Raw genomic sequence first — 16,028 nt, 5'->3', positions numbered from 1 at the left:
TCAAGGTTGAAACACTAGAAAATTTACGATCCCTCCTTTAAGCTTTCTAAGCGACGACTAACCCTAAAACCCTGTGATCCCTCACTAACGAAGTAAAAGAGCGTTTAAGAAACGGCGACGCCGTGGACAACGTCGGTTTAATAATGAATTTATATTTTACCCACGAATCTCTCGATACCCTCGAACCAGTTAGCTTGTTTCTCACTGTCAAAACTCTCGGAACTTGATATGGAAAGCAGCGTCGAATTAGAAAAAGAAATTTTAAGAATTAGTCTTCGTTTACGTTCTGTAAACACTGTTAAGTTTGGTCATTACGCGTTGTTTTGCAGAAGATGCAAAGAAATTTACCAATATTTATTACACGACTCGGGCTGTCAGAGGGCCAATAACTAAAATCAACCAATCAAAATGCCCTATTGCCGGTCAATATTTTCTCAGTATTGGACCGGGCACCGTCCCGAATGATACCGCACTTGTGTCCCTTTGAACTTCAGTCGTATAATAAATCTCTTATTAACCAAGCTTGCTCGGGACCGTACTGGAAGGATATCGGCCCTCGGTCTTTTTTTGTACGGACCTCGCGCCGGGCCGATATTCTCCCAGTACAGCCCTCGCGCTTGGTTAATAAGATATATTTATTATACGCGTGCTCAGCCGTTGTTCTGCTCGTTAAACCTTTTGTTTAACGATGTTCCTGTCGCCGCTGTCGTCGCGGTTTTCTTAAACTCCCTAATAACTGCATGGTCCCTGGAGCAAGGCATATTTGAAGGGTGCCTCAATAAGATCTTTTGCACGTATTTCTCCTTATATGAATAACATTTTTCGATTAAATCGCGAGACACTCCCTCTATTTTGAAAGGATTCAATCGCGAATTTTTGAGGGCATATTTCAGTCGTTTAATCAAGTTTTTCGAATTCCCCGTTTTTTCGAAGTGTTTTTAGTTTGCCATGCCATGTTCTGCAGTTCAAATTAGCGGACTAGCTACTGAAGTATCTTTACCCAAAAAGTTTGTAACTTATCCGGCTGGGGTACCTGATACATATTTCAAGTTAAATTGTGTCAGCGCTTGAAATTACATGCGCGAAAGACTAGTAAGGAGTGTTAGTGTTTTTATTCTTTGCATTAAGTGTAGAACATTTTCTTTAAATATATATATCGTTAACCAGCGGAGTTGAGCAATTGGAGGTGTTCAGTTCGCATTGTCACTCAGAAAAGCGGATTTTCAAATGCTCATCCGGGTTTCAAATCTGTCGATGTTCTTGTTATCTCTAACATGAATAAAAGCTATGACTGGGTGTAAGATCTTTCAAGGAACGTCCTATACGGGCAAAACTGATTCTAAACAAAGCTGTTGTATTTTTTAGATATTTTGTTTTTCAATTCATTCACTGACAATGCCTTAGCGACGTTGACTGAAATTCTTTGCACGGAAAGCAAGATCCGTCTCCAAAGCAACTTGTAAAATTGTTCCATGTTTTCTGGTCTGTAAAACAATGAACTAAAAAATTATCAATTAAGGGGGGTAAGTTTCTAAAGAATCAGTGGTACTGTGTCGGAGTTACATGGACATTTTGGTTTTATCATCTTCGTCCACAGCGTTAGTCATTCGCTCTGACAAACTGCTAAAGCTCGGAACATCAGCTTGAAACTCTTTACGGTGGCCAGTTATCAACTCGGTTGATGATACCAAAATTAAAAAAATTATCAACCCACTGAGCCACGCGAACTTTAAGAGTGCGTCAACAGCGACTATCAGTCACCCTGTGCGGTCTGATCGCTCTGCTGTACAGATCTGAAACGTCCTCGTTCCGGAAGCTGTGAGGCACGTTCCTCAATCAACTTTAATTGGCTGTCACCTGGTTCATTTTTGCGGAACGGACTGAAAGCTCCTCTGTTTCCTTGAGTTTTGCCGGGTTTCTTTCTTCTCACGGCCGCAAGCGAATTCTAAGAGCCGGCAAAGGCGATCTTTTTAAAGGAGAGCCCGCTAACAATGGAAACATTTCTGCTTACCGTTGCCTTAATTTGGCTCTAATTAGCTGATCAAACTAGTTCAAGAAGTGTGTGTAAGACAGGTCTCACTGACTATCATTGTATGATCTGGTCTTGATAATTTCTATGCTCTGGGATCCAAAAACACAAATAGATTAATCTATTCATTACAAAACAGTGTAAAAATGCATGCAAATCTACTTCGAATTTCTAAAAAGTTCCGAAAACAAAACGGACCTCCGACGATATGTTAGGTCGTTGCAGTGAAAAGAGGGTTTGAAAATTATGGAGTCGGTGGGCAGTAAATGGAAAAACATGAATTCCGTCAAACAAGAAATACTGATCCTGATGCTGATGAAGCCACAGAGCAAACCTCCTCCCCCACCAGTTCAACCTGTAGAAAATTTCTCAGTTGTAATGCCATGTGCAGTAACACCTGTTCTTTAACCCTTTTGTCCATAATCCGTTTGAGAATTTTAGTTTGGTTAGTTATTAGAACAGCTAAAAACTTGTCTTTTTACAAATTTTTAGTTTAAGTGAAAAAGAAAGGTTGAATTTCTAAGCTTCTGCGTGACACGATTTTAAAATGGCGGCCAGAATGCTGTTACGTAAGTTAATAAAAGATATCGCGACGTGAACAGTCCTTGTATGCATAGTTACTATGTATACATTGATCAGGCGGTGTGCGCACTCTGATTGCGTTGCATCATGGTCGTAAAACAAAAATTGAGTCATTTGCATCTTGTTGGAGTGAACATCTCTGGTAGCAGAGAGATACGGCCTGAATATACGTAGATTGTAATGGGGATTCACTGTCTGTTGCCATTCCTTTGAAAGTTAAAACGTTTGAAGGGCCTACGCAACTCCTGTAATTCGTCCGTGACGAATTCGTTCTTAAGAGGCAATTGACGTTATTTAGAAAGATTCGAAACTGCAATCTGCCTAAGAATCTCCACACAAATGGCAACAGTTCCACTCACAACCGATGGCGGGATGAATAATTTCGATGTCAGTAATTATATTCCTAGACGCGAGTTATTCAACTGTGAATTGACCCTTGACATACAAACGTATATTAGAGAGACTGACCTTGTAATAGACGAACATTTTCCACCGAGCGTAAAATACGGGATTTGTAAAAGGATAAGCCCCACGCTTCCTAAGGGCGAATTTGTCGCGCTCCACGTTTAGCAAAAACGTACAGAGTTTCAAAATACCCTTTGAGAATAGAGGAAACCTATTTGAGGGTTTTGAGAAACGTATCTCTGGAGTTTTCACTTCAGGAGAGTAGTATACTCTGAAACAAAGAAAAAAGCGCGCGCACTGAAGAAATTATTGCCTTTTGTAACACAATCTCATCCGGCTTTGCCAAACCTCAAGAACCTACAGATGAAGAATTATGACACCTCAAAACTGACCCTTATTATCACATCGCAAAGGAAAGTCATCTAAAGATATCCTAATAATAGCTAAACTTTGAGGGTAGAAGATTTAAAAGCGCTAGCGAATGGTAGGAGACGCACAGGCCTACCAACATCTTTCAACGATCGACTGCCTTTTTCTTTCCGGCTTCCGACTTTCCCGCGTGTCGCCTCACGCAAGGTAAAGGTTTTCATGGATCAAGTGACTCTTTCCATTGCTCTAATTTAACTGTCCTTCATTCAATGATCAAGATAGAAGATTCACCACACAACACTCGCGATTATTTAATTTTCCTTCACTTAGGAAAGTAGATTTACAACACGATTGATAAATGCCCTTGCAGTCCTTAGTTTTGAGGACCACTGGTTTGTCAGCTTAAGCTGTTATGCGTACACGCTCTTTAAATAAAGTCGACTTACTTACTTCCTTAGTAGTAACGCTATGTAACGCAACACACTAAACACAACAATGGTCCTTTTCGCTCCACAAAAGGGTCTCAAACACTGTCACTTAAAATGTTTAAAACATTTGTACCACTGGAGCGCGTTTGAGCGCGTTTGGTCAGAACTATTGAAGAAGGATCAAAGTGGCCATACAAACCTTTGAAAGACTTCAAACTACGACGTACAACGGGACAAATACGCACGAAAAATACTTCTCACGTTCAGAATATATCAAATTATATTTACCCATAGTGAAAGGAAAAAGAAACGGCTAACTTTTATGGAATATTCAGTCAAACTCTACCCATTTCTACCGCTTTTACCGCCATATTGAAAATAACGCTACTACAATGCAATGCGATCGGAGTGCGCACACCGCCTGCAGAAGATGACTAAAGGCTTTTATGGAAAAATTCGATGACATACTTCCGGCCGCAATGATAACGCAGTATTTACAAGGTCTCTCCACTTTTTTTTAAACCTGATGAAATTTTCGATTGAAAGCAATTAAACCTATACAACGATATGATATAAATATAGAATTCAAAACATTTTCATAACGTGGTGTCTGCCTAAAGGCGGTCCTTTTGTGTCTCTACGGTATTCGAACACGCTTTCGGGAATGAAGCGAAGCAATTAAGATTCATGAAATGTATTTATTTTGGCTGGTCAAAATGTAAATGTGGATAACCAATGGGTTTGCGCTTGTAATCGCCAGCTATAAAAGCTTGAGGATTTGTGCATGTAATCACCCGTTTTAATTCTTTCTTCGTGGCTTAAGGACCTGCCCCTAGCTTGAAGGTAAGTTTGTTAGTTTGAATCCCCAGTTTTGACCATTTATTCACAGCACAGAGCTAAACGCATGTAAACGGTTTTGTTGTCAATGACGGTTTGTACTAGACAGACCCAGACAAAAAGGCTAATCGGTTAGTTGGTGTTGTCGAAATAATATTGTGCACGTAATACCGCTTTAACTGTCGTGTTCTCGTATCGAAAAGAACAATGTTTGATTGTGTCTGGGACGCAGTTTTTCCGCACTCGTAGCCTGCTAATAATATTAAACCAATCCACTTAAACACAATGTGTTTTAGGTGGTTTTAATTAAAGAGTTAATGGTGTCATTTTTTCGATCTGAATCAAAAAAACATTTTTTAAGCAAACTGCCCTGAAGTATTTGAAATATAACGTTTTTTTGAAACCATATGTAGTTTTTTTCCACTTTCTCTATTGGTTTCCTTTCTATCTGGGTTACTCGTTCGTCTTGCGTCACCTCAGAATTGCTCTAAAAAGGAATTTTATAGATCAACTCAAATCGTGTCTATGTGCGACCGCGGGAAAGTAATGCATTCTACTGAGTTTATCGAATTGATGGAGAATTTTTCTTAATTTTTTTATTTAAGACTGCTAAATAGGGTTGTTTGACGAATTACAGGAGATGTATTACGTAGAGCTGCTCAGAGCACTCTAGTTTATGTCATTGTTTGAAAAGGTCTCGAAAACTGGAGCTTTGCAGAAGATCTAAAAACTCGAGATTTTGGTTTTAAATCAAACGATATCCTCTATTTGACATGATAGATGATAGACTCGGCTAATAAAAACTAAATATAAAGAACCGCTCGAACAATCAGATTGCTGGAAACTCTTTGCTTAGCTCTGATTTTATACATAAAGCAATGATGGCTTTTCCTTTTTACTGAATTAATTGTCTGTCAACTCCTACGTAAATCATCCGTAGGGGTGCATAGAAAAGGTGATTCGCGATATTATTTCAAATTCTCTTTATGAAATACACGGCAATTTTCAAGGAGCCAAAATTAAGGATTTACACAAGCGTCAATGAGACCTGTCTTAAAAACTTTTCTTGAATCACTGTTGTTACAGAGAACCAGTTTGGACAGCTGATTAGAGCCAAATTAAAGCAACGGTAGACCGAAATGTTTCTGTCATGGTTCTCCTAGAAAAAAAAAATCGCATTCGCTGGCTCTTAGAGAGCGCTCGTGGTCGTAAAATTTGAAGATATAAATGCGAAACTAGATGATTTATAGATAGCCCAGGACTTTAAGAAGCTTTTATCACGAAAAGGCGAAAATTAAAGAAATTAAGGTGTCATTTATCAATATATATCATTTATGACCTCAAACGCATTTCTGTTTAGCCTTTAAAATTCACCTTATTAGCGGTTCAAATTGACCGCTACTTTTAAAATTGACAGATAGATCGCACAAAATGACGGACGATGCTGGAAACTGTTGCAGCGTTGTTCTGGACTTCTTTACCGATGGATATCGAGAAGTGAAAGACCTAGAATCAAAAGAAAACATGGGATACGATGATGTAAAAAATAATATAGAGAACATAGAAACATGGACAGATCTGGAGAAAGAAACCCGAGAGAAAATCGAGGAAACAGTGAAGTTTTTCAGTCCGTTCCGAGAGAATGAACCAAATGACAGCCAATTACAGTTGATTGAGGAACGTTTACCGCAGCTGAACGAGGACTTTTTAGATCTATACAATAGGTTAGTAAATAATAATAACGGGTTAATCAGGTCGCATATAGTGACTGACAGTCGCTGCTCTCACGCGAGATGACGCACTCTTAAAGTTCGCGTGCCTCGGCGGGTTGATAAATAATTTTTTCAGTTCATTGCATTACTGAACAGGAAATATGGAACAACTCTCAATTTTTTTTTAAACGGTCTTACTTATCGTGCAAAGGCTTACAGGCAACGCCGATCGCGGGGAATTTTCAGTGAATGAATCGAACAAAAACACAACAGCCTGCCAAGAATTTCGAACTAAAGACGTTAGAATGGTATTATTCCCTGCCAATCATAGCTTTCATTCATGAGATACATGACAATAACGCTGACAGATTTGAAGCCAGTGAGCATGCGAAGGTCCGTTTTCTTATCATGAGCCGGCCAATGCACCTGCAATCCCTCAACTTTAATCATTTACCTTGACTCTTCTTAACTTTGCTTTATTGTTTATTCACTGCTGTATTTTCTTTGTAATGATTTAACGCTCGCTCCTGATGCTGCGTTTGTCTTTATTAAGATTATTTTAAAATATTTCATAATCGTTTTAGTGTGATTAAAGTATAATTGAAGAAAATGTTCTGCAATATATGCAAAGAATAATAACTCTCTAACGTTCATGACTTATCTTTCGCGCATGTGATTCAAGTGCTAATACAATTTAAGCTAACAGGTGTAGCAGGTACTAGATCTTTTAAGCCATCAGATAATGAAAATTATAAAATTGCCTGAAATACTGTTTGGTGAAGATACTACTTTAGCTTAGCCTCTGACTTGAACTACATACAAAACATATTGTAGCAAACTAAAAACGCTTTGAAAAAACAGGGAAGTCCAGTAACTTGGTAAACGGCTAACAAATGCCTAAAAGTGAAAAATTACCTAACGATGTATTTCAGCCGTCTGGTTTTACTCTACCTTTCGGTACATAAATCTTCACAGAGTTACCTATTATGAGTTATTTTTCCCCTTTTTCATCCTTCTTCCGGTTTTATTCCTTATTACATTTACATTTTCCAGACATCTCGACCTGAAAACAAAAATCGAAGATAACTCTGCCATAGTGGAACGTCGGTACAACTACTGTAAGACAAGGAAAGGAAGAATTGTCATACACGCGGGAAAAGCTCTCTTGGCCGCCATTCTCCTTGGATTGATACTCGGTGGAGTTCTAGGATGGAATGCCATGGATCGGACTCTACCCACAATTCTCGGGGCATTACTTGGAGCAGGGTCCGTACTCGTCATTGGAGGGCTCTGTTATTTAATTTTGGTGGGTGTAGCTGGGTGGGGTGTCAAACGATGGGAAAATCTACGAGGGGAGGTCTCAAAAATGAAAGAAAAATATGACCTTGTTCTTATTAATAAAAAGCGTCAGAAATTGGATCTTATCGCTAAAATACTGAAAAATATGATGAAGAATCTTTCCAATCCTTCCAATGTAAAGAGAGGAGCTAGCGGTATAATTGAAAACTGTAATTCATATGATAAGAATTAAGTGCAAAAGATATCTTCATGACGCGCACTCTTTAAATATGCCTTGCTTTGGGAACCATTCAGTAGTTATTTAAACTTTCCTAGCGACGACTAATCCACTTTCCCCCCTCCTCGAGATCTTGCTGTCATTATTTATCGCCTGTGGGGGAGGGGGTGGGAATGTAAGTGAATAAGTCGTCGCTAAGAGAGTTAAAGGGAGAGACTGTAAATTTTATTGTGATTTAAACTAGATCCTCGATAATTATGACCAGCCCCTTGAAGGGCTTCTTAAAGTATTACACCCAAGTTTCGATAACACGCTAAGTTTTTACTTGATAAATTCTGTGTTTACGCGTGATTGAGGCTCCAGGTAGAAGACGTTTTACTGTATTCACTTTCTATGCAGATATCTTTGGTCTGTTTCAGTAGTTATTGACCGGTTGAGTCAAATACACCGTGATTAAAGAGACGCAAAATGTAAAATAACTAAGCATTGCTACCAGACTCTTCCTGACGGGGTTTCTTTTCTCTTCAGTAGAGAGAAACTACGTAGCTGATAGTGCTACTACGTTCGTATCAGATGTTCTCAATGAGGCTTTCACTGCTAACGGTTAAAATTTTGGCCAATTTACGGCGAACGGTTAGTATTTTTCCGATGTGGTCACTAAAAATTTTTTTGCGGCTAAGATCAGTTTTTCTTTCACTGACGGTTAAATTTTTGTTAACGGTGAACCCCATTGAGACCCTCGTATTTCAATGTTGGGGCCACAAAAACCTGGTAAGGAAAAAAGATATTCCTCTGGGAAAAAATTTTTATGGGTGCGCGAGAGCAGAGTCGGCTCGGGTTGTTTGTCAGCGCCATTTGGGTCCCAGCAGCTAGAAAGACAATTGTTTCTTTCAACTTAGTCTACCCACATTTATTAAAATAATCTAAAAATATTATGGATTTATAAATAAAAATGTTTCTGAAGCATGATTCCATGATGTCTCGACGAGGCATTGACGTTAGTAAGTATTCAAGAGGTTCTTGTCACGTGACCTTTCCCCTTTTACTACCATGGCCATACCGAGAGTGCACAAAAACAGGTTTGAATAAACCGTACTTCCACCCATTGAGAACAGACAGCGAGAAACGAATTGTCCGGGGCTTCAAGACTAAAGAGATGGGAAGCGCAAGTGAAAATCGTGTTACTCTGTGTATACCTCCTATTTTCACCCTCAGCGTTTCATTTTTACACACATTCGCAAGTTCAATACTCATTACACGCGTTTGCTTTTTGGAAACGACAAGCCTCTTCAAATGCCGTAACGTGACCAATAAACATTTGGATACGAGAGAGCGAGTACTACTTGTCATTCCGAAGTCTACAAAGTGGCGGGCGCGAATCAGATCCTCGATGTTCGATCCTCTATGTTTACTTGAAGGATGCGGTGTGCATGCACAAAGATTGAGGTCTACGTTTTTGTCGACGCAGCCTTTATATCTGCTATAGAAACTAAGTCGCGTGTATTTGATGAAGGTGATGTTATGTTCTCTAACACTGGAGTGTTTTAGCTGAACTTCGAATCGTTCCTTCGATTCCACACCATAAGCTGGTTCAACAACTAAAACTAAGGTAGTGATGTAGTCTTTGCCAATAAGTTCTTGTCTCGGTCGCTCAATGGACTTACCAACAAACATGGCGCAACGGCCGAATCCATTTCTACGCTTTGATTCATTTCCAGCAATTCCTTGCGAGTATTGCATTTGTATCATATTATTAATTTGTCCGAGAGCAAACTCTGCCAGCCAAATGACCTCCATGGAATTTGGACTCAAAAACTTTCTCCAGCCTTTACATCGACACATGCCTTCAGAGGATATATCTTTTATATCTGCGCATGTGCGTGTCTGTGGAACTGGCTGAAGCAAACCGCTGTCCTTGTCATTGGTACGTCCATCATCTGTCAAGGCTGCAATAGCGTTAAGTGTATGATGCAAATCTGCAAATGTTACCAAACGTTTCTGATTTAAAATCAGCGCATTCATGCGATCTTTGCCAAGGCGCTTTGTAACTTTGTGAGGAATTATCATAAACATCATGGGGCTGTACACTTCCAAACTACCAGGTAAAGTTTCAATGGCGTAATCTGAAGTCTTCCCACCATGATCCGATATGAGAATGGTCAAAGTGTTGTCACTTCGTGCCATTTCTTCAAGAAACTTGGATAGAATAGTGTCGTCTGTTCGAATGCGTTTCCCAGATGGTTCGTGTCCGGTGTTAAGATGTGTGTAAACTAACGCCGGTGCTACTTCTGGATTTCGATCCACTAATGATATGAATCGTCTCACGTAGAAGAGAAGATATTCGCTTAGTGAACGTCCATCCCAGCAGTAGTTACTAGTGTATTTTCCTCCAAAAGGATTGGAAATCCCAAATCCCTTTAATATTTCACAGGATAACAAAGTCATCGCTTTATTGTCAACATATCGATCAGTACTTTGTTTGAATTCCTCATAGATGCTTTTTAATCCGTCCGAGAAGGGCTTCAGCCTTTTTTTGTACTCAGGTGACAGGAAGGTTCCCCACTGATCATACCAGCAAAGGTCTTCGTGCATTAACGTTTGGTAACCGAAGCGTTTGAATTTCTCGGTTAGAATGCCTATACCATTCAGACGCTTCAGAATTTTTCTGCTACCTTTCAGTGATTTCCCAGCCATTAAGAATTGAACATTTGGAAGAGTGAAGGCTGCATAACTCTGAACGAGCTCAAAATCGAGAACGGTTGCTTGAAAACTTGCATCCCTGTAAATATCGCGCAGGGACTGGACTGAACGCGGCATGGACCGGTAAAAATGAGATCTTGAAACTGAGTCCTCGAGAATGATGTTCACATTAATTTTTTTTCTTGAGCGCGGAGCATTCTGAATCATATGTTTTAAAATCGGCGGAAAGATAAGTGCCTGTTTGACCATGCGCCCATCAATTTTGCACTTTAACAGACAAAAATTGAAACCATGAAGGGAATTTTGTACAACAATCTTAGGTAACTCTTGTTCCAGTTCACCTATGCTGTGGAATTTCACCCATGCCTCCTCTTTATCAACGGTTCCAAATTCTGGATCAGAACAACCAAGAAGTATCGGCGAAGACTGGGAACAAACATCCCTCCAACATGTGACTAACACTTTATCATGTGGGCTGAAACGAAACTCAGTGAGGAAAGTACAGATCGGCCGACTTGCTTCACTGTCGCACTGAAGTGGTTCAGAAGTCAAGTTGTATTCTCCGAAGTATTTAAAGGCTTCATTACAATCCTCATCTGTCCTCTTGTAAGGAACACAGCTTTTATTTCGGGGTGTGAATGTTAATTGTTCTCTCGGTACTAAGCCCTCATAGGGGCACAGATGGGAGTCTGGTGAATCTGACGAGGACTGGGGCAGGTTTAAGGTCAGATCCGAGCGCGCTGAGAAGCTGTCTCCGTCAGACAAAGTGCGGAGTCTTTCTTCTAATTTAATAGCTCTTTGTTTACTGAGTGATACTGTTGCCTCTGTCATATCTTGGGCTCCATTAATTAAAAGGTTTGCAGGATATGTATCCAGTTTTACCTTCTTATCTGCAATGAGAGACACGAGGCTAATGTTAACAAACTTAGTCATCTCTCTTTCAATCTGAACTGATTGCTCGATGGTTCGAAGCGACTGGAAGCACAATTAATTCTACTTCAAAGTTAGCCATCCGTATTTTTCGTAGACCTCTCTCTAACAGTTCACAGTGTAAAGGCAAGATTGAGTAAACAAGAACTAGGATAGGTGTGAAATAAGAATACTTAACGGGGACTCTATCCTTTTTTATTTGGAGTCAATCGACAACAAGTACTTGGAAAGTAGTGACACCCCAAAATTTTGCTCAAAATGAAGGCTTTAAAGTATTGAAGCGGTTTCAATAAAAGTTGTTAACTTTTAGCTCCAAAAATGCTTGTACGCCTCATGTGTTCCCCAGAAAGAAGAACTGCTTTCATTAGCCTGCCCGCCAACAGGATCTCTTTGTTAGGCGCTGTGCCACCAGTGGACGTAGAAGACGACAGAAATTCGAGGACTACAAAATTACTTACCACTGGCCGCCAAATCATATCTCTGACGTAGGCTGATAATCGACTCCAGTCCCCAGTTGGGATTTTGGAAAAGAAATACCAACGATGTCGCTGCTAAGCATAGTAGAATGAAAAATCCCTGTTTCTGTGGGGAAAAAAAAGCAGAAGAAATAAGGAAGAATATTGAGCAAACCGCCACCAATTGCAAACGAAAAGGACAACTAAGATAACGTTTTATATTGAATACCTGTGTAAAATGTGAGGACTCCGCGTCGTTATATATACAATTCTATTTAGCCTTTATTGATAAGGTCCTGTCTATCTGATACCGCATTGCTTAAAGGATTTCATCTCAGTTTTTCAATGTAACTTAAGGGCTGCGTGGACTTGTCAAACTCACTTGAGCGCTGCGGTGCTTTTACCGGCGAAAGATTTTAGGAAAAATACATTCCTTTTACACAAAAATGCGAGTGCTAATTCGTAAAGACAAGACAAGATATTCACCTGACAATTGCATACCGAGCGTACCAACTTGAACAAAGACATAAACCTGGTGTAAAATCGTGATGACTCTCTCCTTGATGAAGTATTGCTATTCAGGTATCAATTGCCTGTTGTAAATTAAGGATTAGTGTCTAAAATAAATCCATTTAAGTGTTAAACAGTTCTTACTATCGGTAGAAGGCTCCGAGAAAACAAACAATCCTTCATTTTTCCTCATTCAAGAAACGCCAAACAAAACTTGTACGCGATCAGCCATGAGCTGGTGTAAACAAAACTGGTTATGGAAGGCTTCCACGAGGTCGTTGAATTCCACAAGGTACGTGTTGCCACAGCATTTAAGGGTTCTGTGGTTTTTTATTTCACCTCAGAAGGCACATTATGTGAACAGATGTTTCAGTGATCAATCGAACAGGCTGCAAAGAATTTCATGTTAGAAGTTATATCTTGTTATTACACATTGTCAATAAATTGTGACACTTAACTTACCGAAGAATAAGACTCCAAATAGAAAAAGAAAACAGGTACCTTTGAACGCTGTTTTCTCGACGACCGGCCGGCGAAAAGCGTCCGATTGAGGAAGTAAATGGGTTGTGTTTCTTGCAATGTTCTTTTGGTGTCTGTATCCCAGTGTGATAGGTATGAGGAATGAATCAAAGCTCCTGAGCAGAGCGACAAACTTACAGTGACATGAGTTAGTGTAAAGATCTATGAATAATCGCTTGATTCACAATAAATGGATCACTGAGCGCCACCTGTGGTTGCTGTTTGGTGCTTTGGTATGCCTTTGTCTTCGAATCTAAGGGGCCGACCACTTAACTCTTGAGGGGAGGGGAGGAGGTGGGTGATTTTGAAAAAAATTTCCTGCAAGCGCGTGTTGGATGAAATTGCATGCAGCCCAAATGCAACAGAAAAAAAAGAGCATTTAGAACGCAAAAAAAAAAAAAAAAATCCTACACGGCAGATTGCTAGAAAAAAAAATTTCTTGATGACCAGAAATCACTCACCCCCCTCAAAAGTTAAATGGTCGGCCCCTAATTGTCTGTTTTCATTTTAGAGATGTTACCGAGCTTGTATCGATTGCTGAGGAATTTGGATTTGTTTTAGTCCGAACAGGCATTGATTCCCGATGGATTTTTACGACCCATTTTAACGAGATGCAACTCTCTTTTAACAAAGAAGCAAATCTTCAATGTACTTTGTCACTGCGCACTTTTTTCGCTCTGGCAGTTCCTTACTCCGGATGAATTCGTAAATTTTATCAAAATCGATCAACTCAAAGACGTTTGCTTAATGGGTCATTCTTCAAGGTTACTCATGCTAACAAGTTAGAGATTGCGATAAGAGTCTAAAGTAATTGTCTAAGTTTGCTTTCATCGTAAGTCTAATTTCAACTGACAAACATTTCAGTCGCCGCAAATCACGACCAAATTTACAACGAAATTGATGAAATTTAAGTTTGGCTCAGACGTATTTATGCGAAGCAAGAGATAATAATCTTTTGTATGAAGATACAGAACTAAAAAAAAAACCGCCTCCGGAAAGCTTTCCGAAACTTTGCAGAAGACGCCAAATGAAATGACCATCAATGTCTCCATAGACGAAACGCGTAACAGGTGGTTTTATGGCTCGTTCCGTTAAGACACTGTCAGGCTTTCGAAAAACCGGGCAATCAATCTTTTGAAATGTCTGAATGATGCTCCCAGCTGCTGCTCACGCGTTAGATTTAGCGTCTGAATTTGCAACAGGATGACTATTACAGCAATTTGGCTTTATTTCACCACAGGATTCCCAATGCACGATAATTAACAATGCAACAGTTTTTGCTAGGTAAAATAGTTCATTTTACAGTTGCGCGCTTGGTTGCCAAGCCTTTTAACAGGAGTGAGGCTTAGGATGACCTTGTTATGATACAGACGTTGCTGCCTTTCAAACGTAAATAACTTTGTTATTCTGCTAACAAGATACTCATGTCCATCACAACAAGGTCACCCTCAGCCTCGCTCCTGGATCAAAGGCTTGGCAACTAAGTACACAACTGTAAAATGGCCTATTAGAGTATTTAGCTCGCCTTTGCTGCCCAAATAATTGCCTCATAGCAATATTAGTATTTTGAATTCAATAATGCTCGCGTTTTGCTCTTTGCTTAACACTCCTTCGTTGTTTTTCCAATTTATGAAATTACACTTCATTTGACGTATTCATATACGTCATATACATTACGAAAAAAGGTTTAAAATGACTCAAAAACGACGACGCTTCGACGTTTGTGAATAACGTCATTATCAAGTCAAGATTTGAAAATGCCACCGCGAGAGCCACACTATACGATTATAGGAAGGCTTTTGATCTTATAAATCATGACATTTTAGTTAGGAAGCTGACCGTCTTGAAGATACCCAAACAGATAATTAATTGGATCATAGATTTTTTTATCGGGCCGTTTTCAGCGAATTAAAATTGCAAAGGGTTGTTTTTCCGAGTGGGAGTCAGTTCCGTCCGGCGTCCCACAAGGAACAAAGCTAGGGCCGTGGTTATTTCTTGTGCTTATTAATGATCTTGAAGTAAGTAGTGGCATAAATGCCGAAATGTGGAAATATGTTGATGAAACTACGACCTCAGAAATTGTCATCAAAGGAAAGGCAAGTATTTCGCAAAGGATAGCTGACCGTGTAATGGAATGGTCCTCTAAAAATAGAGTACAACTGAACAATGATAAATGTAAAGAGCTTCGAATTACTTTCCGTAAACAAAAGTAGGAGTTTCCTGCAATTATAGTTAATGGGAAAGGTGTGGAAACCGTAAAGTCTGCAAAACTCCATGGGGTCACCATAAGTGATGACTTGTCATGGAACGAGCATGTTAGTGAGGTTATAAACAAGGTCTCTAAACGTTCGTATTTTTTGGTGCAGCTTAAGAGGGTGAGACTCCCGATAGTGAATTAATTAGTCTTATTCTATTGCACTTCCATTCGATCTGTACTTAGTTAATCGGTACCGGCGTTCCCATTGTATCTCAAGAGCGTGTCCAGAAAAGGGCGCTGGCTATTATTTTCCCGGGGATAGACTACAGCGATGCTTTAGTCAGCACTAAACTACCAAGCATTGAACGTTACAATAAAAATATTTGTAAGAAGACCTTTAATTCTATTTTAAATGATAAGAGTAACCGGTTAAGAAATCTTTTACCCTCAGCTCATAAGTCGTCTTACCATCTAAGACGATGCAGGCGTTTTGAAACACCAAGGTGGAAAACAAATAGGTTCAGGGACACATTTTTAGTGAAATCTTGTATTGAGCATGATATTATATAAATATAGCTTCATTAATTTTAATAATAGGTTTCATCATTTTACAGTACTCAATTTCACTGTAGGCTTATTATTATTCTTACATTAGTCATACTATTAGATATTCTGTTACAATTTTTGTAAATACGCAATTCAGCCCCTTAGAGGGCTGCCATGTATTTATTTCTGAAATAAACCTTATTTATATAAATATTTATTAACGTTTAATTTCTCCTTATATCACTCACGGATTATCTGTCCGGGGTCAGGCCCAGGCCCATAAGTCTTACCTA

The 16,028-nt window shown here is 39.4% G+C and overlaps 2 protein-coding genes across 2 annotated transcripts; one reads left to right on the top strand and one right to left on the bottom strand.

Moving 5' to 3' along the window:
- Positions 1-4,158: 4,158 nt before the first annotated feature.
- On the top strand, positions 4,159-8,847 carry LOC111343941 (uncharacterized). The gene is made up of 3 exons (XM_022951141.2): positions 4,159-4,656; positions 6,068-6,374; positions 7,416-8,847. Exons 2-3 carry the CDS (start codon positions 6,082-6,084, stop codon positions 7,891-7,893), a joined length of 771 nt encoding a protein of 256 aa, XP_022806876.1. The 5' UTR covers positions 4,159-4,656; positions 6,068-6,081; the 3' UTR covers positions 7,894-8,847.
- On the bottom strand, positions 8,774-15,956 carry LOC111343937 (uncharacterized). Its single transcript, XM_022951140.2, is given in 4 exon segments — positions 8,774-8,916; positions 8,919-11,468; positions 11,967-12,090; positions 12,618-15,956. Coding segments are annotated over 4 exon segments (2,742 nt in total). The 5' UTR covers positions 12,657-15,956; the 3' UTR covers positions 8,774-8,887.
- Between the last annotated feature and the right edge of the window lie 72 nt (positions 15,957-16,028).

This window comes from Stylophora pistillata, chromosome 10 (genome assembly GCF_964205215.1).
Source record: "Stylophora pistillata chromosome 10, jaStyPist1.2, whole genome shotgun sequence".
NCBI lineage: Eukaryota > Metazoa > Cnidaria > Anthozoa > Scleractinia > Pocilloporidae > Stylophora > Stylophora pistillata.
Note: the sequence above shows the minus strand (reverse complement) of the source record. Positions and strands in the feature narration are given on the sequence as shown.